Source organism: Callithrix jacchus, chromosome 1 (assembly GCF_049354715.1).
Source record: "Callithrix jacchus isolate 240 chromosome 1, calJac240_pri, whole genome shotgun sequence".
NCBI lineage: Eukaryota > Metazoa > Chordata > Mammalia > Primates > Cebidae > Callithrix > Callithrix jacchus.
This window is the reverse complement of record NC_133502.1, coordinates 11,524,221-11,550,442: the sequence shown is the minus strand read 5'-3', so window position 1 is coordinate 11,550,442 and position 26,222 is coordinate 11,524,221. Positions and strand designations below refer to the sequence as shown.

Sequence of the window (26,222 nt, the reverse complement as noted above, 5' to 3'; positions counted from 1 at the left end):
TACTAATGAATATTTTAACACATACCTAGATTGATCCAGTCTAGTATGTGGAAGTTCCACAGGTAGTAAAAATTTAAGTACAGCAGGGGTCCTCCAATCTAGGAGGGATAATATAAATACATAAATGTTACTGCTATGTACAAGATAGAAAACTAGAGCTGTAAGACATGAAAATAAAATACAAACTAATGGAGAAAAATGATATATCTAGTTACAAGGAACCTCAGGAAATAATCCTTGGAGAAGTGAGTGGCAAAGATCTGTTTTAAAGGACAGTCAGGATTTCAAAAGTTAAAGATTGAGTGAAGGTGGTTGCATGAAGGCAAAAAGATTGGGTATGTTCCTCAAAAGAAAGTAGCCTAGCTAGGTGCAACTTGAAAATAATAGGGAATCTTTATGTTAGATGGAGACCTATATTAGTTTTATTGTTTAAAAAGGAACACAGGCCAGGAGTAATGGCTCACACCTGTAATCCTAGCACTTTCAGAAGCTATGGCAGGAGGATTGCTTGAGCCCAGGAGTTCAAGAGTAGCCTGGGCAACATAGCAAGACATAGCAATTTTTAAATATCTACAAAATATTTAAAACGTATCCAGTCACAGTGGCATGTGTCTGTAGTTACTCAGAAGTAACTTCGAGTTACTCAGAAGGCTGAGGTGGAAGGATTGCTTGAGTATGGGAGGTCAAAGTTGCAGTAAGCCAAGATCATACCACTGCACTCCAGCCTGGATGACAGAGCGAGACTCTGTCTTGAAAAACAAACAAACATAAGGAATATATTGGCTCAGATACCTAAAGAATCCAGAAGTACACTTGGCATTGGCCACTGGGTGATGTGGTGTGAAAATAGTCTTTTTCTGTCTCTTAGGTCTACTGTTTCTGTGTCTCCTCCATTTTAAGATAGACTTTTTTTTTTTGAGACGGAGTCTTGTTCTGTCCGACAGGCTGGAGTGCAGTGGCACAATCTCAGCTCACTGCAACCGCCGCCTCCTGGGTTCAAGCAATTCTTCCACCTCAGCCTCCCGAGTAGCTGGGACCACAGGCACATGCCACCATGCCCTGCTATTTTTTGTATTTTTAGTAGAGACGGGGTTTCACCATGTTGGCCAGGATGGTCTCGATCTCTTGACCTCATGATGTGCCCGCCTTGGCCTCCCAATGTGCTGGGATTACAGGCGTGAGCCACCGCACCCAGCCTAAGAGAGGCTTTTAAAAGTAAAAGTGTACTACTTTTTAGTAGTGGAAGAAAGTTGCCTCTTTCCAAACAGTACCAGCAAAAGTTCCAAGGCTGACTCATGGGTTCAACTATAGCTATGTGTCCCAAACTGAACTGATTTCTGTGACTCTGATGACCAAGCTTGAGTCATATGCCTACTTCTAGAATTGGTGGGAAGGCCCACCTAAACCTCATAGAATGATATGGGAGGAAGAATGATTCCCCGTAGAATACCAGGTTGTTAGTAGAAGGGGAACAGATATTAGGTGAGCAAAAACAAAAGCTGTCCCTGTAGATGCACATTGTAAAGAAATTTGAATGCCCATTTTAGAGATTTGAACCTAATGTGAACTATGACGGCAAATCACTGATCATTTTGATCAAAGATAAGAAATAGAAACGTTAGCCAAAATAGATTTAACAACTAAAATGTATTTGATTATACCAGCCAAAAGCACTTCCATCATTTTGAATTTTGCCCAGTTTAAGCCTCTTTTTCTATACTTGACTCCTTGTTTGGTAAGAAAAATCATGTTGCTGTCAGAGTATGTGCTTTGAACAAGTTACTGATAAAGAATCAAGTCTACTCATTCTGGGATGATTTGGAGGGTAGGTATGTTTGACAGGGGATAATAGAATAGAATCTGAGCAATTTTAAGAGTATCTGTCCAAAAGCTTCCATGAAAATTAGATGATAGAAATAAGAATGTTTAAAGATAAACTGTTCAATTATGGTATAACCACTTGCTATAGAAAAAGGATACCAAAAGCAAAATAATGCTTCATTAGAAACAGAGATAGTAAGTTTTTGGGACATTAACTGCTCCAGATACATAGTATTGTGCAACTTATGATGCTTTGACTTTTTTCATCATAGTTTTAGTCCTGGCTTAGAATGATTATTTTTTCTTGCCGTTGAATCAACTTATTTTCTTAGTTGGGGCATTACAAGATTTGAAAAATACTTCTGTCGTAACAATTTGTATTTGGCAAAATACCTTTGAAGATGATTGTAAGTTGTTGACCAAATTTTAGTCATTCTAAATATCTGTCTATATATAAAATATTTTTCAATGAATGTTAAATAGGAAGAAAAAGATGGATTTATACATTATAAATACTGCAAATAAAAGATTCATTTTTGCATATGAAATGGGCCTATACAAAAATGAAATGGAGCTGGTCTAGCTCCAAAAATGTAATGAAAATGGCAACTGGGCCCAGTTGTAAACCAGTGAGTAGACATGGCTCCCTAGTGCCTTCTTTGTCATGGAAGTCATCCAGAGTACCAAGAGGGTACTCCATAGCCTGCATGGAGGAGAAAATTTGCTTGGTCAGAGGAGCTTCAAATTGCAGGTGGTTTAAAAATATTTTAGCCTGGGGAGCCCCATCAGCAGCCCTCACACACCTACCCTGTTACTACATAAATTCTTGCTGTGCTATAGCTCTACACTTCCACATTCTGTTTCTTCCTTCATTATTGGCCTGTTTAAAGTTTCAGTACACTAGATACGGCTATGTCAGGCTGTAATTCACTCTCTGTTCTCAAAACAACCTTTGGCAACTCACAGAATTCAAAAATACCAGCCAATTAACCTAGAAACAATTACATTCCATGTTACAAAATTTTTTTTAATTCATAAAGCTTCAAATGATAGTAATTGTGAAATAATTCAATATTAATTTATTTGTAAATGTTATACAGTATTTATACTTTAGTAAGTCTTTTGAAATACATTTCTGTATTTATTGCTTGTATTTAGTATTTATGCATACAAAGTTTCCATATGTATATTTAAGAAATATCAATTACTTTTTTATTCCAAGTGTCACAGTAAGGTTGCATAAAGAAGACAAAAAGGAAAAAGATGTCCTAAACATTTTTTCAGTTGCTTCAGGTCATTTATATGAACGCTTTTTAAGGTAGGTATATTTTTTAGCCTTATATTTTGAAAAGGAAATACATTTACATGGTTCCAATTTCAAAAAGGAAAAGGAATATACACTGAAAAAGAAACCTCCCACCTCTGCTTCCTTAATACTCCATTCTTTTTCTCACAGGAGACTCATAGTATCATTTTTATATCCTGCTAAAGAGATACACACACATATGTAAATATATATGTGTGTATATTTATTTATTTCTGTTTTTCAGTTATTTTACCCAAATAGTAACAAAGAATATACTACTTTACACCTTGCTTTTTTCTGGTTTACTTAAAATTATGAGAAATTTCATGAGTTTGGCTTGATTTGGAATATTGGTTTTATATATATATATATATATATAAAATTATTGCACTTTAGGTTCTGGATTAGATGTGAATAACATGCAGGATTGCTGTATAGGTACCTACATGGCAATGTGGTTTGTTGCCTCCATCACCCCATCACCTATATCTGGCATTTCTCCCCATGTTATCCCTCCCCAACCTCCCAACAGACCCCAGTGTGTGATGCTCCCCTCCCTGTGTCCATGTGTTCTCATTCAGCACCTGCCTATATGTGAGAACATGTGGTGTTTTATTTTCTGTTCTTGTGTCAGTTTGCTGAGAATGACGGTTTCCAGATTCACGCATGTCCCTACAAAGGACACAAACTCATAATTTTTATGGCTGCATAGTATTCCATGGTGTATATGTGCCACATTTTCCTTGTCCAGTCTATCATCGATGGGCATTTGGGTTGGTTCCAGGTCTTTGCTATTGTAAACAGTGCTGCAGTGAACATACATTTGCATATATCCTTATGATAGAACAATTTATAATCCTTTGGATATATACCCAGTAATGGGATTGCTGGGTCAAATGGAATTTCTATTTCTAGGTCCTTGAGGAATCGCTACACTGTCTTCCACAGTGGTTGAACTAATTTACACTCCCACCAACAGTGTAAACGTGTTCCTATTTCTCCACATCCTCTCCAGCATCTGTTGCTCCAGATTTTTTTAATGATCGCCATTCTAACTGGCGGGAGATGATATCTCAATGTGGTTTTAGTTTTCATTTCTCTAATGAACAGTGATGATGAGCATTTTTTCATATGTTTGTTGGCCTCATGTCTTCTTTGAAAAGTGTCTGTTCATATCCTTTGCTCACTTTTGAATGGGTTTGTTTGTTTGTTTTTCCTAGAAATCTGTTTTAGTTCTTTGTAGATTCTGGATATTAGCCCTTTGTCAGATGGGTAGATTGCAAAATTTTTTTCCCATTCTGTTGGTTGCCGGTTCACTCTAGTGATTGTTTCTTTTGCTGTGCAGAAGCTCCGGAGTTTAATTAGATCCCATTTGTCTATTTTGGCTTTTGTTGCCAATGCTTTTGGTGTTTTAGTCATGAAGTCCTTGCCTATGCCTATGTCCTGAATGGTTTTGCCTCGGTTTCCTTCTAGGGTTTTTATGGTGTCAGGTCTTATGTTTAAGTCTTTAATCTAACTAGAGTTAATTTTAGTGTAAGGTGTCAGGAAGGGGTCCAGCTTCTGCTTTCTGCACGTGGCTAGACAGTTTTCTTCAAGACTGCAAATAGACATTTTGTAAATGACAGGCAAGAAAATACATATATATGTATGTATTTGGTAAATTGTCCTTTTTTACTGAATAATAATTGGTTTTATAAAAAGGAAGGGGGTGAGAGGAGAAATACCTATTGCAAAGTGCAGAAGGCTATTTTTAAACCATTTATATAGAAAGGTCACAGAGAATGACTGAAATATTTGACTTGTAGCATTGATACGTTAAATTGGAACTTTAGATAAATTTGTATCCTTTCCATTCAGAGGTTTAGGTTAGCAAACCAAATTACCCATCCAGTGAATTCGTCAATATAGACAGATCATTCAGCTCTTCAGGGTTTGTAGACTTAATCACACAGTCATAGGCAACTGGGACCAGGTGAAGTTACTATGATATATATGTATTCATCCTTACACATTACATACTTGGTAAACCATATTTTGGTTTATTTCTTCACATTTCATTGTGAAAACCTTTGAATTCATACCTTCAATTATTTTAAAACTTTTAAAAAGATCTATATGATAAACCTGCATGTTCTGCACATATATCCCAGAACTAAAGTAAAATAAAAAATTAAAATTAAACATTTTAACCTTAAAAAAGTAATACGAACTGTTAATGCTAATGTATATTGTGATTAATATTCTTTTATGTTTAAAACAGAATTATGATGCTTTCTGTTTTACGTAACACCAAAACACCAGTGAAATTCTGGTTTCTAAAAAATTATCTCTCACCAACATTTAAAGTAAGTACATACCTCTTTTTGTAGAGTGGTTAATGTTTGAATAGTAAATCATTTGTATCATTGTAAGTTAATATGACATTTCTCTTTTCAGAATGAGCTTTTGGAATGTATATTTTAAATACTATTTTTAATAAATTTTGAAATGGTATTTAGTATTATCTAGCTTAGGAAAAATTCTGTGCATTTTAAATTTAGAGATGTTTAAAGTAGAGGACAGTAGAAGACAGTATATTTTCAAGTAAAATCAAAATCAGACTGACTAATAGTTTTTCATGACAATGAATAATTAAATACAATTTGATAATGGAAAGTATATACAGATTTTCAATTAAAGAATAGATTCTGTCATTTTGCAAAGATAGCAGAAGCAATAGTAGTATCAAGAAAATACACAGACTGTACCATAGAAAATAGTTTTATCGTACTGAAAACAAAAAAGCTCTTTCATCTGTGTAGTGTATTGATTGCTAGGCACCATGATCTGAGGCATATTACATTCAGATTTCAGGTGATCAACATCTATCACACTTTCCTTTGCCCCACCCTCCTGCTGCAAAGTATACTGTTTCTTCCTATTCTCACCACAGCATAATCAAATTCCATGAAATTTAGTGACTCAACAGCAATTTGGTATCTCATTCAATAGCATTTCAAAGGAGTTTGTTTTCTAGTCCAAAAGCAGTGAGAAAAGCAGAAATAAAACTAGCCAAGCATGGTTTTATTCCATAATATTTCTAGTCATGATGCCAAGTATTTAACTGACATTCAGTTGTTTTAAAAACAATCCCGTGTGATGTGAAAACCAAGATTCAAAAGTATGTAACTAGCCGGCACAGTTGAGAAACCACCTTTAGATTCAGCAACTTGCTAGAAGGATTCATAGAATTCAGAAAAAACAGCTATACTCACAGTTACAGTTTATTATAGCAAAAGGACCCAAAATCAGCAAAAGAGGTGCTTAGGGTAAGGTCCAGGGAGACCAGACACAAAGTTAACAGTTGTCCTCTCCCAGTAGAATCTCCTCCAAGTGGGTAGCACTTATTTCTTCCCACAACAATGTGTGACAGTACTCCTGGAGTATTGCCAACCAGGGAAGCTCATTCAAACATTGGTATCCAGAGTTTCTTTTTTTTTTTTTTTTTGAGACGGAGTTTCACTTTTGTTACCCAGGCTGGAGTGCAATGGCGCGATCTCAGCTCACCACAACCTCCGCCTCCTGGGTTCAGGCAAATCTCCTGCCTCAGCCTCCTGAGTAGCTGGGATATAGGCACGTGCCACCATGCCCAGCTAATTTTTTGTATCTTTTTTAGAGACAGGGTTTCACCATTTTGACCAGGATGGTCTCAATCTCTTGACCTCGTGATCCACTCGCCTTGGCCTCCCAAAGTGCTGGGATTACAGGCGTGAGCCACTGTGCCTGGCCTGGTATCCAGAGTTTTATAAGGGGTCAGCTGTATGGACTTGGCTAACCGCCTGCGTGGCTAACTTTGGCCTCTAGTCCCTTCAGATGTTGAGCTGATGCCTTGTGGGCCAAGGTCGTCACTACAGTTAACATCATTAGAATACAATATCTGGTGTAATCTACAAGTAAACATAGACATTCTCATTAGGCGGAAAATTCCAATGGTAGAGGATACCTTCCGGGAGATAGAGTGAAGGGCCATACCTTTTTTTGAGCAAGAATCATCCTTTATAACATAGGCCTGAGATGAAACAGCTAATTAGAAGCTAAGATTTCCACCAACAGTGTCCTCCTGTGCTCATTTGACAGTAGACAAAACAAAAAAAAGACAACCCATAAATATAGATAAGAAGTTATATTATTTTTCTAATTTTTAACATATTATCCTAGTAGTCAGACACTGAATAAGGGAGTATTTAATCCTACATAAACTGAGATAGAAAAATCTAAAGATTCTCTTAGCAGGAAAACGTATTATTCACCAGAACAATAGTGTTATGTCTGGATTAGAAAGTCTTGTTCCACTGCATGGCCAAAAGAAATACCATATCTGAAGTAGTATTTTCCTTCTTTTTGTGATGTGTTTATTTCAAAATTTATATTTTGAAAACTTCTTAGTAAAAAATAAATACGCAGAAAAGTACACAAATCATAAAGTGTAGCTTTGGATTTTTACATATTCAATCATCTGTGTAAACCAGTAGCCAGATACAGAAGTCGCTAGCTACTTTAGATTTGTTCCTACCAGTTTAGAAGTCATACCTCCTCTATTCATGCAAATATTTGTTAAAATTGTACATACTTAGGCATAACTCTTTTTTGACAGCACTATGCAAACTAGAATTCCCCCTTTTTATTTTTTATAGCACTTTTTTCTGTAGATAATAATTTCATTTATTTCTACCTACTTTCTCTAAAATACAAGCCTCATGAAGGCCATAATTTGCATTTCTTTTGTTCACTAATGTATCCTTAGAGCCTAGAACAATGCCTGTTTCAGTGAATATTTTAACACATATTTGATGAAAGAAAAAAATATTTTTTCTAATTTATCTGAATGTTTTATTTTATTTTGAAACCAAAATAATGACTCCTAGCAGCTGTTCTAGCCAAAATTTCAGGATTTCATTTCACAGATAAAATTGGTGCTTTTTGCATTTAAAAAACATATTTTAAATCTACATTGTTCTTACAAAATCAGAGAAAAAAATTAAACATATAACTAGCAACTAGTTTCAAGTAAGAATCTAGTGGTAAAACGTAAATTCTCTATTTGCTAATTCATCTTTTCCAACTTCTTTTCTATTCTCCCTTTCAACATTTGAGTTCCTGAACTAAATTTAACCAACAGTATATTTCATTAACTGCTTCTGCTTTAAACAGGAAATAAGCTACTTCTAATCCTATAAGATGCCAAATCAATATGAAATATTCAGACCATAATCACTACTTTGTATTTTAAATCTTTGAATTAAATTATGATATATCTCAAACATGAAGCTCCTGTATAGAATCTAATTTATACGTTTAGAACTTACTTTGTGTTTTTTGTATCCGCTCTTCATCTTTACATCTCTGACCAACCAACCTGTTGACAAATACAGGAACTGTTTGATATGTAGGTGCTCCAAGATCCAGAGGCTTTATTTTAGTCAATTTTCTTAAGCCAAATAAGCTTGGTAGATAATATAATGCAGTATTTTTAATGACTTATTTACAATTTAAACTATTTAAATTTTGTTGTTTTATTTATACTTGTGTTTTCATATTTGTTAGCATTTTCATATTTCTCATTAATAGGTATGTTACTGAAGTAGTATTTAGCTTGCCAATTAGTTTATAACAATTTATAATAAACTCTACCTTTTTAATGTTAATTTTTTTCTCTTAAAACTACTTTCTCTTAAACATACTGTTTGATTTTTGTGTGTGTTTTTAGGAAGTAATTCCTCACATGGCTAAGGAATATGGATTCCAGTATGAACTTGTTCAATATAGGTGGCCCCGCTGGCTTAATCAGCAGACTGAAAAACAAAGGATTATTTGGGGTTACAAAATTCTTTTTCTCGATGTTCTTTTCCCACTAGCAGTGGACAAAATCATTTTTGTTGATGCTGACCAGGTAATAAAATTAACTGGTTTTTAGTAATACTCAAACATTTTTTTATGCTTCTATCTTAATATAGGAAATTAATTCATGTTGCTCATGTTTATTATCTTCATTATTGTGCTTAAGATGAGATTCTGATATATAAGCAAAGTACCTTTAAAAACAAATAGTGAGAATTCTAGGGAAAAATTGAAGGTATTGTAAGAAGTACCATTTATCATTTAGGACATAGAGGTTTTCTCTCTGAAGTAGTAGTTTTTTAAGTTTGAGAATTAAAAGTAAAATACTTATATTAGTCATATTAAGAGTGGTTAAATAAGTTCCTGTGAATATGAGCTGACATTTGGAATTTCTTGTTGCTAGAAAGGTTAGCAGTTATATACAACTCTCATTCTTCCACCTTCAACAGCATTCTGTCCCATTCAACCAATAACCAAATTCTCATCACTCTACCATTTAAGGAAAAGAGTGTTTTAAATTTGGCCAACTTAATGCCTCTAGTCCCAGCACTTTGGGAGGCTGAGGAGGGGAAGAAAGTTCAAGCCAAGGAATTCGAGGTCACAGTGAGCTATGATCATGCCACTGCACTCCAGCCTGGGTGACAGAGTGAGACCCTATCTCTAAAAATAAAAATACAATCAAATAAATTTAGCCAAAAAAACTAAGACCCTCTGCTTTTAAAATTTATATGTCCAAAAATTATGACTTTTCCTTTTTCCCTCCTTGCATTGCTTTTGAATCATTAGTGGGAAAACATATTTGAAAATGTACAGAATTTCTAAGAAAAACAGTAGTATGTAAATGAAAATATAAATTAAATGCGTAAGTTAGAATTTATGTGAAACAAAAAGTATCTTTTTAAGTCCTATATTAGAATTTACTCATATTCTAAACTCTTACTATTTTTCTACTCTATTCCAAATTGATAAATATGAAACATTACAATGAAAACTAAGAAAATAGATAAGTGGAAATGATGAAGTAAGCATTTGTAAACACACTTTTTTGAAAGAGACAGGATTTCACTCTGTCATCCAGGCGGGAGTGCAGCGCCACAGTCATAGCTTACTGCAGCCTCAGACTCGTGGGTTCAAGCTATCTTCCTACCTCAATATCCTAGTAGCTGGAACTCTAGATGCACACCACAATGCCTAGCTAATTTTTTTTTATTTTTTGTAGAGACCCAACTGGGTCTCACTATGTTGCCCAGTCTGGTCTCGAACTCCTCGCCTCAAGTAATCCTCCCATCTTAGCTCCACATATAATATCTAATATGATTCTTTCTCCTACCTTTCCTCCAATATGTACACTAATATTTTTCTAGGAGGTTTGAGTCTATTAAAAAATAAATTGATATTCTTTTATTCAAGCTATTTAGAATAATTGGGAGATTTTTATTTATGATTTAAACATATTTGCAAATATACAATAATGGAGATATGTCATTATTTTTTATTACTAATTCAAAATTAATAATACAAATTATTAATTTAAGAAACTAAGAGCTCTGCAGTATGTAATATTTAATCCCTTCCCCAAATGTCTGATACATAAAATGCCTTGTTTATAAATGACATGACAAAGTTTTCTTATTGGTGAGACCACTATCTTAAAGACTAGGAATATAAATTTTAGTTTACTTTTAACCTATAAGGACAAGAGGAATTAATGTTGAATTCACTAAATGTATACTACATGAAAGCTCTTTGGATTTCTATAATAGGGTAATAATGATTTAAGATCCCCATTAAAAAGGCTTATGTTATTTTACAGTCTTTATCAAAGACTCTATTTTAATTGTTTAGGTTGTAAGACATGATCTAAAAGAACTTCGAGATTTCGATCTGGATGGAGCTCCTTATGGGTATACTCCATTTTGTGATAGCCGCAGGGAAATGGATGGATATCGTTTCTGGAAAACAGGATACTGGGCATCACATCTTTTAAGAAGGAAATATCATATCAGGTAAGAAAAGTCATACCCTTACCATTTAGTAAGTAAATAATATATTCAATTACAACTTCCCATTTGCTTTAAAATTACACTATAAAACCAACCAATTACATAGTGTTTATTTCATGCCACTCTTGTAAGTCTTTACATATATTAAGTTATAAAATCTTTATGACAGTCTTTTGAGATACTGTTATTTTGTGTATGTGGAAACTTAGGCATACAGCATTTATGTAACTTGCCCAGGCTTACCCTGCTAGTGTATAACTGAGCTAGTAGTTAAACCCAATAATATGGCTCCTAACTACTCCAGAAGATTTAAACTTGGCTTGTCAAATAAAATTAAGATTCTTTCTTCAAAGGTTCATAGCCTTTTGTAAGACCATGAGTTTCATGACAACTTGGAAATGCTTGGGATGACCCTAAAAGATTATGGGTTCTACCAATAATTTTACCAATTTAAAATAAAAAAAAAGAACTTAAAATTCCTTGGAAACAGTATTAGACATTAGGAGCAAATTTATAAAAGTATTGTTATTAGATCCTAGGATATCTATAGTTAATACCATCACCATAGGCATCCACTGGGGGAAAATAAAACTAAAGCTACATAAAAATTGGCTATCAAGAAGTGTTCATTTTTGCAGTGCTTTATACGTAGTGGATCTCAAGAAGTTCAGAAGAATTGCGGCAGGTGACAGGCTCAGAAGCCAGTACCAAGCTCTCAGTCAAGATCCGAACAGTCTTTCAAACCTAGATCAGGTAAGTAAAATGTTAACAGAACAATTTTCAGTATGTATACATAGACTGCTCCAGCTCCCTGCTCATAAACTTTAAAGTCCTATATTTTGAGCTTTTTTCTCAAGTTTTTGCCACTTATGCAATCATCTATTGGATATCTCTACTTATACATAATTTTTATACCTCAAGCTCAACATTTTCTAAACTAATAGTATTTTATTCTCACTTTTCCATTCTCAAACCTCTTCTTTCTACTGTATGCCCTATTTTAGTTACCCTCTGTATTAGTCTGTTCTCATGCTGCTAATAAAGACCTACTAAAGATGATGTAACTTGTAAAGGGAAGAGGTTTAATTGGTTCATAGTTCTGCATGGCTGGGGAGGCCTCAGAAACTTACATTCATGGCAGAAGGGAATGCAAACATGTCCTTCTTCATATGGTGGCAGGAGAGAGAATGAGTGCCCACCGAAAGGGGAAGCCCCTTTAAAAACCATCAGACTCATGAGAACCCACTATCAAGAGAACAGGATGGGGGAAACCACCCCCATGAGTCAATTATCTCCACCTAGTCCCTCCTACAGCAGGTGGGGATTATGCAAATTAATCATGATGAGATTTAGGTGGAGACACAGCCAAACCATATCACCCTCTTGTTCTTACTCTTGTCCATCATTATTTAAACATGCTCAAATCTCTCTCTCTGATCTTTAAGACAAACTCCCTTCATCTAGTGCACCCCTACCCTGATATTGCCTTAACGTTTTCTTTCACCTCACAAGCACTATTTTTCTAATATCCTATCAATTTCCTCATTATTGCATCTGAAACATTTTAGATAATTTAAGAAGAAGCAAAAGACTCTGTAGCTCATAATCCCTACTCTTTTTCCTTATTTTTATCATAACCATGTATCTTCATTCATTCATCTGATGAATACCTGCTATGTGCTAGATACTCTCCTATCACCTCAGACATCAAAAACAAAAACAAGATTTTTTTTGGCTCATGATGTTTTCACTCTAGTAGGAAAATAAAATTTAAAAATAAATAATATTTAAAGATAATAAATGTTTTGGAGAAAAAAAAAAAAACAGGAAAGCATGATAGTGAGTTCAGAATAGTGAATAGGCCTGGGACTTGCAGCTATAAATTGAGTGGCCATATGTCCCTATGAAGATGACTTTTGAGTGCATTTTAGATGGAGGCATAAAGGCTGACAATGCAACTGTCTTTGAGTATTCTAGGCCAAAGGGAATATCTAATGCAAAGGTCCCCAGGTGGGAGTGGGCCTTCCATGTTTGAGGAATAGCAAGTTAGTATGGTTAGGGATAAAGATGAGGGGAGTAAAGTAAAAATGAAGGAAAAGAGGTAACACAGGCTCCAGATAAAGTAGAAAGCTTAGTAGTCCCTTTTTTAAAAAATCTAGTAAGTGAGAAAATATATGTCAAATATGAATGAGTTATTCAAGACCACACTGGTAAGGAACTGATTTTTTAAAATCATTCTTGAAAATTGGGAGCTCTTCAAATATATATGTGTATACATACAAAATAGGGTCTCTTCACTATTGCCAATTACTAGAAAACTGACTTGGGGTCTTCAGCAAAACTCAATAACATGCAAGATTTCGATTATGAAAACCACATTTTTGGTAATTCTTAATAATTTTACCAATGTGTTATTTATAAGGAACCCCTAGTCTTACACATGAATGAAAGTCTATGAAGTTGCCTATTATCTGCCTATGGACAACTGAAGAAAGGATTCTTTTTCAAGCAGTCCAGGAACCGTCTGAAGTATTCTCCCAGTACTGTATTACCACATTTTAGGGAATCTTGTCCTTACTCAAAGGTAGTTTGTCTCCCGGTCCCTCCAGTCCACTTAACACTTTTAGCAAAATCAGAATATCTTTATTCTTAGGTGAAAATGTGTAGTGAGCACTTCCTGTTTGTTTTTATGTGCGCTCTTTGCAGCATGGATGTTTTCAGCCTCTCCTTTCTTGACACTCTCTGATGGCTTCCATGTCAGACCTAACAGGTTCTTCTTCTTTGACATCTCTGGCTTTCCTGCCACAGTTTTATTGGTGAACTACTTTTCATTTTAATGTTGCTATTCTCTGCATCTCTGCCCTTGGCCACTTCTCGTTCCTTTTTTTTTCTGAGACGGAGTTTCGCTCTTGTTACCCAGGCTGGAGTGCAATGGCGCGATCTCTGCTCACGGCAACCTCCGCCTCCTGGGTTCAGGTAATTCTCCTGCCTCAGCCTCCTGAGTAGCTGGGATTACAGGCACGCGCCACTGTGCCCAGCTAATTTTTTTTTTTGTATTTTTAGTAGAGACGGGGTTTCACCATGTTGACCAGGATGGTCTCGATCTCTTGACCTCGTGATCCACCCGCCTCGGCCTCCCAAAGTGCTGGGATTACAGGCTTGAGCCACCGCGTCCGGCCCACTTCTCATTCTTTACCATCTCTAGTGGCAATCTTACATCCAATCATGGTTTTAATTTATATCTTTCTGTTAATAGTTCCCAAATCTTATCTCTGGCTCTTAGCTTTCCCTTGAATGGTAAACTCCTACTGACATTGCCACGTTAATGCCCAAAACTTATCTCAAATTAAAAAGTCAAAAACTCAAGTTCTGTTCCTCTTCCACCATTCCCTACATCATCAAATACCACTTAGCTGCCTGTGACAGGTTGGATTACTCATTCTAACATGGAAATTAGCTTGCAGGAAGTTTATTAGGAAGTACTCTCAGGACCAACAACTTTGGAGGAAGGAAGGAAATGGAATTGGGGAAATTTTACAAATTCAATAAAGATCTCAGTTGACTGACCCCACAAGGAGCTCGAAAACTGAGATGGTCCTTCATAGTTTTCATGGGTTTGGGCAAGTCTTTATCCTTTCATATCAACCAATTATTGGATATGGGCTGCCCCAGGTAAGAGAGTGACCTTGGGTGAGACAACTCTTTTCCAGCAGCAGATCCTAGAGATAGCTGATAGCTGAGTAGTACTCCCAAGCAGCTAGGACAATAGTTTTCAGATTTGAATGGAGATCTGGTTGCTGTATCACAGCATCCACTGTAGTCCACACTGTCACTGTAGTCCACACTGTACTTTGTGGAGCATACACTTATTGTTTTACAAGTTGAAAGGAAAACTTGTAAGAGGGAGGTTAGTAAAACAAACTGTATCTATACCTCTGTAACTGGTCAAAAGACCACACTTACACTCATCATCTCCCTTTACTATCTATTCTAAATTCCCCTTTACCTGGTGATACGATGGAGAACCACCAGGAATTAGGAAGGAAAGTAAGCATAACTTCCTCAAGAGGGACACTGGGAGTGATAAGTGTGGTCACTTCTCTTTTGTCCCCTTGGACCCATGTGATTTTTCCACATGGTAACACAGCACCATAAAATGGTTGTTGATATAGAATATAATACTGCATCTGTAGGATGGCACCTCACCTTTGCAAGGGTTTGTCTCCAAACTAACACCTCTGCTGTGCCCTTAGTAAACCATTCCATTAATCCATTGGCCAGCATCTTCTACATAGTGCAATATTGTCAGAACTGTGAGATCTTGTTGTCATGTGCCCTCTGCCACAGTAACTTTGCTATAAATTGGGTCTCTTGGTCTAATACAGTATTATGTAGAATCCTTTGTCAGTAGATAATGATAAATCCTTGGATAATGGTGCTAAGTTTCTGTGAGCAAGAAAGGCAAACCCATACATAGTATATGTGCATAGGTCAGTCCAGAAGAATCTATACCACTTCCATTGTAAAGGGCATCTAGTGTCATTAACTTACCAACTTGGTCTTTGCAAGTATGCAAAGTATGGTGATTGGTCTTTGCAAAGTATGGTGCTGTATTAGAAGCTCAGTGTTTATCTTTGCTATTGGCAGCTCTAAGAGCTAGATCAGCCTGGCTAAGTAGGAGCCCATGCTGTTGGGCGCATACACAGTCTCCATCTGTGCCAGCATGTCTTCTCCATTCATGTGCCCATTGTGCCATTGGAGTCGCCTGTGATCAAGGCTAGCAGTCTTCCACAAGCCACATCGTTTGACTGCCTAGTTATTTAGTGCTGATTCTGTGTTGAATGCTTTCTGGTGGCTGTTTAACATCAAGTACCCAAAGATCTTGACAGTTTATGCTACCCCCATGGGCTCATTCAGAAGCCTCTCCCCCAGAATTTCTTGCTCTTAATCTTTCTGTTTTTTGGCCTCTGACCAATTGGTCAAGCCATTCACCACTTCTTATGAATATATTCCAACCATAGGCTACTTTTCTTTCTATACAATCTGAATAATGAGGTGCACACATGTAAAGCAGCTAAAATAGTTCTTAGAACTAAATGTACAGCACTAAGAACCTTCATTAGAAAAGAAAAAAAGCCTCAACCTCACCTTCTACCTAGAAAGTAGAGAAAAAAGAACAGTTAAAACCAAAGTAAGGTCCTGGCTAATGCAATAAGACAACAAAAGGAAATGAAGGGTATACACGTTGGGAAGGAAGAAATAGAACTGCCTTTGTTTGCAAATGTCTACTTAGACAATTAAAAAAAAATGACCAACCTCCCCTGAAAAAACACAGCATACCAATAAAGGGTTATAGCAAGGTCAAAGGATGCAAGATTACTCTATAAAAGTTAGTCGTTTTTACTACCTATCAGGTACTGTGCTTATTACCGGGGTGATATAATAATTTGTACACGAAACCCCCACAACATACAATTTACCGATATAGCAAACTTGCGCTTGTAGCCCTGAACCAAAAATAAAAGTTTAAATAATTAACCTCGAGCAAAAGACTGATTACAAAGTCTGTGGGCTTAGATCAGGTATATGAAATAAAGGACAAGTATAATAACTAAAAGCTATCTTTAAAAAATTAAATGCTGTTTTGAATAAGATAAATTTTTAAAGTGAATATGTTAATTCCCTTATGTTTATACTATACACTTTTAGGACCATATTTTATTTTTAATAATATCATTTGTAGAGGGATCTTTGCACATTGCCTGGTATCTATTTAAAAATATAATCTATATGACAAAGAAAAGGTCACTTTCCTGTATACCAATAATGAAGAAGTGGAATTTAAAATTAAAAACAGTATTATTTAAATTAGCACCAAAATAATATTTAAGTATAAATTAATAAAATATGTTTCTCTACGTGAGGAAAACTGTAAAATTCTAATGAAAGAAATGTAAAAACACTGAAATACATGAAGAAATATTCCGTTTATGGATAGAAAGATTAAGTAGTCAAGACTAAATTGGTCAAGACTAAATTGATAAATTCTTCCCAGATCAATTTATAGATTCAACACAATTTCAATCAAAGTCATAGCAAGTTGTTTTATAAATGTCAATCAACTGATTTTAAAGTTTATATAGAAAAGGAAAAGGCCTAGAATAACCAACACAATATTGAAGAAGAAGGAAGTCAGAGGACTAGCAGTACTAGGCTTGTTTTATTGTAAAGCTATAGTAATCAAGACAGTATATTGGCAAAAGAATAGAGAAATGTATCAGTGGAACAGAATAGAGAGCCCAGAAGTAAACCCATATAAGTATTTGACTGAGAAACAAAGGAAATACAGTAGAGCAAAGAGTATTTTCAGCAAATGGTACGGAAGCATCTCATAAGCAAAAAAAAATGGATCTAGACACAGATCTTACACTCTTCACAAAAATTAACTCAAATGGCATATAGACTTAAATGTAAAACTCCTGGAAGACAATATAGGGGAAAACCTAGATGGCCTTGGGTATGACAATGACTTTTTAGATATAACACCAGTTATGATTCATGAAAGTAATAATTGATAAGCTGGATTTTCTTCAAATTAAAAACTTCTGCTCTGTAAATGACAATGACAAAAAAAAGACAAGATTTTTTGCATAATAAATTTGCAAAAGATGCATCTGATAAAGGAGTGTTATCCAAAAAATACAAAGAACTCTAAAGACTCAACAATAAGAAAACAAACCCAGTTTTAAAATGAGCCAAAGACCTTAACAGACAGCTCACCAGATAACATACACAGATGACATATAAGCATATAAGCATATAAGCAGATGCTTCACATCATATATCTTCAGAGAAACACACACGAAAAAGAGTAAGATACCACCACACATCTGTTAGGAAGGTCAAAATTGAGAATACTGACCTCACCAAATGCTAGTACAGATGTGGAGCAAGAGGGACTTGCATTCATTGCTGGTAAGAGTACAAAATGGTATAGCTACTTCGGAAGACAACTGGATGGTTTCTTACAAAACTAAACATTCTCTTACCATATGATCTAGCCATTGCAATTTTTTGGAATTTACTCAAAGGAGTTAAAAACTTATGTCTACATAAAAACTTCCACATAAATATTTATTACTCCTTTATTTATAATTGCCAAAATATGCAGCCAACCAAGATGTCTTTCAGTAGGTGAATTGGTAAAGAAACTGGTATATCCAAACCATGGAATGTTGTTTAGAGTGAAAAAGAAATGAGCTATCAAGCCATGAAAAGACAAGGAAGAACTTTAAATGTATATAACTAAGTAAAAGAAGCCAATCTGAAAAGACTACATACTGTATTGTTCTAACTATATAACGTTCTGGAAAGAGCAAAATTATGGAGACAGTATAAAGATAAGCGGTTGTTAGAGTTTGGTGGTAGCGAGGGGGCAGGTGATGAATACGGTGGAACACAGAGAATTTTTAGGACAGCGAAATGTATAGTGATAGATACATGTCATTATACAGTTGTCCAAACCCGTGTACAACACCAAGAAAGAAGCCTAATGTAAACTGTAGATTTTGAATGAGTATGATGCGTCAAAGTAGGTTCATCTATTGTAACAAACATCACTTTTGGGGGGGCGGTATTGATAACAGGGGAGGAAGTTATGCATATGTGGGAGCAGTGAGCATATGAGTACCTTCCTCTTAATTTTGCTATGAACCTAATTACTGCTCTAAAAAAAATAAAATCTTTAATTTAGTATAAATTAAATAGAAAAAAAAGAATAAGGTTAAAATGAAAATCCATAAAATGAAAAAAAGATTCATTTTTGCAGATTTTTAAAAATGAAACCAAAGCTGGTTTATTGAGAAAAGTCAACAAAACTGATAAACCTCTATCTAGAATTATCAGAAAAAAAGGTAAAAGACACAAATTACCAATCTAGAAATGTGAGACATGAGAGCACACAGATTCTACAGATACTGAAAGAATAATTGAGGAACTATTAGAATCAACTTTATGGTAATACATTCAACAATTTTGATGAAATGGCCAAATTACTTAAAAGGCACAAACCACCAAAAGTCAGAAAATGAAATAGGTAACCTGATTAACCCTATATCAGTTGAAGAAATGGAATTTGTAGTTTAAATCCCCAGGCCCAGATGGCTTCAGTAGTGAATTCTATCAAACTTCAAGGAAAGAAATAATACCAGTTTTCCACAAATTGAAGGGAAGGGAATACTTTTCAACTCATTCTATGGGCAACATTCCCTTGACATCAAGACTAAAAGAAGATATTATAGGAAAGGAAAATTATAGACAAGCATTCATTAAGAACGGTTGTAAAAATTGTTAACAAGGTTTTAAGCAATAAAATTCAGTAATATATAAAAAGGATCTTATATCATGAATCATGACCACATGAACTTTATTCCAGGAGTGCAAGGTTGATTCAATATTAGAAAATCAATGTAACTCACTATACTAAGAGGCCAAAAAATACATATCTCTTTATATGTGTATGTGATCAACTAAATAGATGCAAAACAGCATTTGATATACTCCAATATCCATTCCTGATTTAAAACTCTCAGCACACTAGAACTGGAAGGGAACTTCCTCATCCTGATAAAGGGCATCCATGAAAAACCTACAGCTAACATAATACTTAATAATCAAAGGCTGAATGCTTTCTCCCTAAGATCAGAAACACAGCAAGGATATCCACTTTTACCATTTCTATGCAGTATTGTATGCATATACCTTGTACAGCAAGGCAAAAAATAAAAATAAAAGGCATCCAGATTGGCAAGGAATAAGTAAAATTGGGTGCTTTTGGGGGGTAAGGGGGACAATCAATGTGATCATCTGGGTAGAACACCTCATGTAATCTACCAAAAAGGTAGAACTAAAAACTACATTTTGCAAAGCTGCAAGATAGAAAATCACTGTGAAAATCCAATTCTATTTCTATGTACTCGCAATAACAATTGCAAATTGAAATTAAATATAATCTATTTTTACAGCATTTTAAAAATGAGCAACTTAGTGGCCAATCAGACTTAAGACAAACTAAAAACTACAAAACTGCTGAGAGAGACTAAAAATCAGCTGAATATTTAGAGAGATATACCTTGTTCATGGTTGGAAGATTGAATATTGTTAATTGATCTCTAGATTTAATGCAATTTCAATACAAACCTTACTCAACATTTTTTTCTATATTCAGTAGGCTTTCTGGTACAAATTAATAAAGCTGATTCCAAAATTAAAATGGAATGCAAAAGACCTAAAATTGCCAAAACAACTTTGAAAAATAACAAAGTTAAAGGACTTATATCCCTTGTTTTAAGATATAATATAGAAATACTATATTGTCTATATTTACACCAATACCAACCTATTTTGGTTGGTATTGGTGTAAAGATAGACATTTTGATCTGTGAATCAGAATAAGAATCCAGAAATAGACCCACGTATATGGCCAATTGACTTTTGACAAAGATAACACAGTGGAGAAAGAATAGTCTTTTCAACAAACAGTGCTGGAACAATTAAATATACTTATGCCAATTAAAAAACCTCTAAACCCTAATATATGCTGTAAGAATTAATTCCAAACACATCATAGACATAAAAGTACAATATAAAACATCTAGAGGATAGGAGAACATCTCTGTCGTCTTGGGTTGTGCAGAGATTCTTTTAGGTATGCTATTAAAAGCATGATTCATATAAGAAAAAAATAAATATATGAAGAGCTCCTAAAACTCATTAATAAGAAAATAAGTAATTTGATTTGTTAAAGAATCAGATTGACCCATCACCAAAGGATCAAGTGGCAATAAGTACATTAAATGATGGTAAACATCATTAGTCATTAAGGAAATGCAAATTAAAACTACAGTGAATAACTTGACACACCAATTAGAATGGTTAACATTGAAAAGACTCACCATACCAAGTGTTGAAAGTTTATACAGCTGCTAAAATTCTTATACATTGCTTGTGAAGATGAGTGTAAAATGGCTAAGCCATTTTGAAAAGCTGTTTGGCGATTTCTTGTACAGTTTAACTTATGACCAGTCATTATACTTCAAGGTATTTACCCAAGGGAAATAAAAGTACATAGCCACACAAAGACCTGTACATAAATATTTATAGTAGCATTATTCATCAAAGCTAAAATCTAGAAACACCTGTATTTGTTATCTGTTGCTGCATAACAGCTTACCCAAAACAGCAGTTTCAAATAACCATTTATTTGTATCAGTTTCTGTAGTCTGACCTAGCTTGGTGTTCTACCTCATTGTCTGTCTCATGACTGCAATCATTGTGTCAGCCCAGGGACTGCCATCTAATCAAAAGACTTGACTGCTAGGCAGAGTCATTCACATGGTTGTGGGCAGGGTTTATTCTTCAAGAGCTATTATACTGAAGGCCTAATTTCCTTGCTGGCTGTGACTATAGGCAGTCATCAGTTTCTGGCAGATGGCCTTATCCATAAGGGCAAACATGAGAAAGAAGAATCAGAGAAAGAGAGGATGCCAACAAAATGGAAGTCACAGTCTGTTATAGTCTAATCTCAGAATTGACATCCCATTATCCATTACTTTTGCCATATTCTGTTTGATAGAAGGTAGTCACTAGGTCCAGCCCGACCAGGAGAAGAAATTGCACCAGAGAATGGATACCAGAAGTCTGTAGTTACTGGAAGCCATGTTAGAAACTGCCTACTAGAAATATCTATCATGAGAATAATAGATAAAAAGATATAGTATATTCACAGAACGTAAAACTATTCAGTAGCATAAAGGAATGAGTTTTTTATACACAGACAACAATAATTCTAAAAATAACAATGTTGATCCAGACCAAAAGTATGTATATTTACATATAACTTATATGAGAGGTCAGACCAAAAGTACATGTATTATATAATCCTATTTATATAAAATTGTAGAAAATCCAAGGTGAAAAAAGCAGTTCATGCTAACTTGGGGATTGGATTGGGTGGGTACAAGAAGGATAGAAGGGAAGAATTGCAAAAGGACACAGGGAATCTTGAGGGTGATGGCTATATTCAATTATGTCAATTGTGTGATGGTTTCACAGAAATCTATGTAAAATTCTTTATGCACAGTAGTGGTACTGGCATAAGGTTAGACATATTGGTCACTAGAATAGAATTGAGAGTTCAGAAATAAACCTGTGCATCTACTGTCATTTGGTTTTTGTAAAGCATGCCAAGATAATTTAATGGGGAGAGAATAGTCTTCTTAACAACTATGCTAAGTCAACAGGAAATTCACTTGTAAAAAATGAAATTGGACCCCTACCTCATATCATATGTAAAAATTAACTCAAAATGGATCAAAGACTTAAATGTAAGAAATAAAATTATAAAACTCTTAGAAGTGAACATAGGTGTAAATCTTTGTGACTTTGGATTAGGCAATGTTGTTATACATATAAAACCAAAAGCACAAGCAATGAAAGAAAAAGATAAATTAGCATCAAAATTAAAGACTTGTATGCATTAAAGAACGCAATCAAGAAAGGGAAAAGACAACTTACAGAATGGGACAAAATATTTCCAAGTCATGTATCTGACAAGATACCAGTATCCAGAACATATAAAGAACTCTCCTGTAGGATGTGAGGGCAATGTAGCTGCAACATCTGTCACCCCATTGATCGCCAGGGTTGATTTGGCTGATCTGGCTGGCTAGGCAAGTGTCCTCTTCCTCTCTCACTGCTCCACGTGTGTCCCTTCAGAACTGCATGCCTTGTTGAAAAGGATGACCATCCCCAATAGAGGAGGATCAAGGTCAAGGGTATAGGAGTAGCTGTACTCCCTTGCCAGAACCTCCAAATAAGCTCTCAAGAACTCTTGTAACTCAATAGTAAAAGAAAATTACCAGTTTACAAAGTGGCCAGAGGATTAAAATAGACACTTAAGTATGCTTATTTCTATTTTCCATGTTTATTATTTTAAAATTTCACTATAAGTTCTGGGATACATGTGCTGAATGTATAGGTTTTTTACATAGGTATACATGTGCCATGGTGATGTGCTGCGCCTATCAACCTGTCGTCTAGGTTTTAAGCCCCTCATGCATTAGGTATTTGTTCTAGTGCTCTCCCTCTAGTACATAACCATTTAGTTAGTAGCTTAGATAATATGATAGGCCAGGTTATTTAAGGAAGGGATTCCACGGAACTAAGGGTGTCAGAAGGAACAGTTAAGGTTCTTCTTTCTTTGATTAATGTACTTTATTTTTTTAGAGCAGTCTTAGGTTTTCCAAAAAAAAAAAAAGCAGAAAGTACAGGTAATATTCTTATTTCTGGGCTCTTTATTCTGTTCCATTGACGTATTTCTCTTGCCAATAGCACACTGTCTTGATTACTGTAACTTTATAGTTAGACTTCAAGTTTGGTAGTATTTGCCCTCTGACTTTATTCTTCTTCAGTATTGTGCTGTATATTCTGGATCTTTTCCTTTTTCCCTAAACTTTAGAATCACTTGGTCAGTCTCCACAAAATAACCTGGTAGGGCTTTGATTGGGATTATGTTAAGTCTATAGATAAATCTGGGAAGAATTGATATCTTAACTATGTAATCTTCCTGTGAACATAGAATATGTCTTCATGTATTTCAGTGTTCTTTGATTTCTTTCCTCAGAATTTTGTAGTTTTCATTATGTTGAGGAACATGTTTTATTAGATTTATACTTAAGTATTTCTCTTTTTTGGTGCTGATGTAAATGATATGTTTGTTCATTGCTGATATATAGAAAAGCAGTTCACTTTTGTATATTAACTTTGTATATTGTAACTGATAAAATTGCTTATCAATTTCAGAAGTTTTTTTTCCTTGATTATTGGGATTTTCTGCATAAACAATCCTGTTACCACAAACAGTTTTTTTTTCCTTTCCCAATCTGTATACCTTTTCCTTTTCTTGTCTTACTGCATTTGCCAGGACTTCCAGTATGATGTTTAATAGGAATGTTGAGAGAAGAACCTTAAAATTGTGACTCTTGGAGCTCATGTAGGACAACCATCACAAGTACCCTGCATACTCTTGGAGAGAGAGGAACATGCCTTTGCTCTTGAACAGGTCTTCTCTGGAGAGAAGAAGGGAAGGACTCTACTGCTGGAATATAAACAGATCTCTCCAGGGAGGATTTGTCTGATTCTTTCCAGAGGTCTCTTAACTTACTAGACCGGTTGGCCAGTTAGACACCCATTAACCCAGATGGCTTAACTATTCTGTGCAGTTTAACTCTCCTAAACATAAAATATTTCAAACTATTTGTTGTTCATTTAGATCTTATATTCCAATGCTATCTTTACTTAGAGAGCTCTGAGCATACAGAAATGTGAAACTATTCATGGATCATTGTTTCCAATGGAGAGGTGAAAGTTCACATCAGGATCCAGAGAGTGTGGTGGTGACTGACATAAAGTAATTGAAGGCATGATGTGAGCAATAGAGGCAGATAGAGGTAGTGAGGCTGCCCATTGTGGGAATTACTGAATGGTACGTTTTTGTCCCTCCCTCTTCATCCTCGTTCCCAGGGGCAGAGTCTAGGGGAGATGTAGGTATATTCCAGCTCATGGGTTCATTTATCACACAAGATGATTGGATCACCATAGCTATTTTAAGCTTAAAAGTATAGTGAAATCTCAGATTTGTATATTTTTTATGATCTGTTTACAGTCTAAATGATGTCTTCATTTTCCTCTGAATCTGAATTTTATACCTGTATGATTAAATCACATTCTTCTGTAGGATCTCCCCAATAATATGATTTACCAAGTTGCCATTAAGTCTCTTCCTCAAGACTGGCTGTGGTGTGAAACCTGGTGTGATGATGAATCCAAACAAAGAGCCAAAACAATTGATCTGGTGAGTGTCTTTGTTTTCATTTGTATGTAAGCAGATATGGAAATGGTAAATAGAAATATTTTCTTGGCCAGGTACCATGGCTCATGCCTGTAATCCCAGCACTTTGGGAGGCCGAGGTGGGTGGATCACGAGGTCAAGAGATCGAGACCATCCTGGTCAACATGGTGAAACCCCGTCTCTACTAAAAATACAAAAAATTAGCTGGGCATGGTGGCGCGTGCCTGTAATCCCAGCTACTCAGGAGGCTGAGGCAGGAGAATTGCCTGAGCCCAGGAGGCGGAGATTGTGGTGAGCCAAGATTGCGCCATTGCACTCCAGCCTGGGTAACAAGAGCGAAACTCCGTCTCAAAAAAAAAAAAAAATACAAAAATTAGCTGGGTATGGTGGCTCATGCCTGTAATCCCAGCTACTTGGGAGGCTGAGGCAGGAGAATTGCTTGAACCGGGACCTGGGAGGCAGAGGTTGCAGTGAGCTGAGATCGCGCCATTGCACTCCAGCCTGGGTTACAGAGCAAAACTCCATCTCAAAAAAAAAAAAATTCTTTCTGTTTTACAAATGGAATGGCACCCAAATTATTTCACTTTTTCTGCTGCTCAGTCTATTACACATTTACTTAGGTTGGCAAGCATAGGGCTATTTGGGGGGGCCCCAAAGACCACCCTGAGGTTTGATGGTTCACTAAGAAGATTCATAAGATGCACAATATAATCATATTCATGGCCACGACTTATCACAGTGAAAGGATATAAAGCAAAGTCAGCAAAGGGAAAAGGCATATGGGGCAAAGAGAAAATCAGGTGCAAGATTCCAAGAGTCCTTTTCCTATGATGTCACACGGGACAAGCTTCATTCCTCAGGCAGTAACAGATTCCACAAGCTGTGTGAAGTGTTGCCTACTAAGGACATTTATTAGAAACCCCAATGCTCAGGGGTTGTATAGGGAGCTGGTGACCACATAAGTGCTGTCTGCCTGAGCCACACCAAAATTTTCAGCACTCAGAAGGAAAGCGGGTGTTTTAGCATAAGCACTTTTGCCCAGATCGTTTAGGCACAGTGAGTTACTCCTCCAAAGGAATGGTGGGAACCATCCTGAACCCTATGTTCCCAGATGCCAGTGAAGAGCCAACCTTACAAGCACAGCTTTCTAAGAAAAGCAATTTTAAGCTTTCTGTGTTAACTCTTTTCTGCAAGAGAACTTTTGAAAGAAAGGTTGAGAGGACCAGGCATGTTGGGTCATGCCTGTAATCCCAGCACTTTGGGAGGCCGAGGCAGGCGGATCACCTGAAGTCAGGAGTTTGAGACC

The 26,222-nt window shown here is 35.7% G+C and overlaps 1 protein-coding gene across 12 annotated transcripts in view; it reads left to right on the top strand.

Moving 5' to 3' along the window:
* The window catches only part of UGGT2 (UDP-glucose glycoprotein glucosyltransferase 2), a 238,444-nt gene that overhangs the window by 198,228 nt on the left and 13,994 nt on the right, over positions 1 to 26,222 (top strand). For 10 of the 12 annotated variants that reach the window (XM_078368500.1, XM_078368709.1, XM_054243220.2 and 7 more), the window contains 6 exons: positions 3,044 to 3,139; positions 5,388 to 5,472; positions 8,874 to 9,056; positions 10,850 to 11,010; positions 11,646 to 11,760; positions 24,803 to 24,919. In XM_078368500.1, coding sequence (XP_078224626.1) covers positions 3,044 to 3,139; positions 5,388 to 5,472; positions 8,874 to 9,056; positions 10,850 to 11,010; positions 11,646 to 11,760; positions 24,803 to 24,919 — 757 coding nt within the window. Of the gene's footprint in view, positions 1 to 3,043; positions 3,140 to 5,387; positions 5,473 to 8,873; positions 9,057 to 10,849; positions 11,011 to 11,645; positions 11,761 to 23,989; positions 24,163 to 24,802; positions 24,920 to 26,222 lie in introns of those variants that run through there. The other 2 variants (XM_078368416.1, XR_013533952.1) reach the window with 2 other exon arrangements.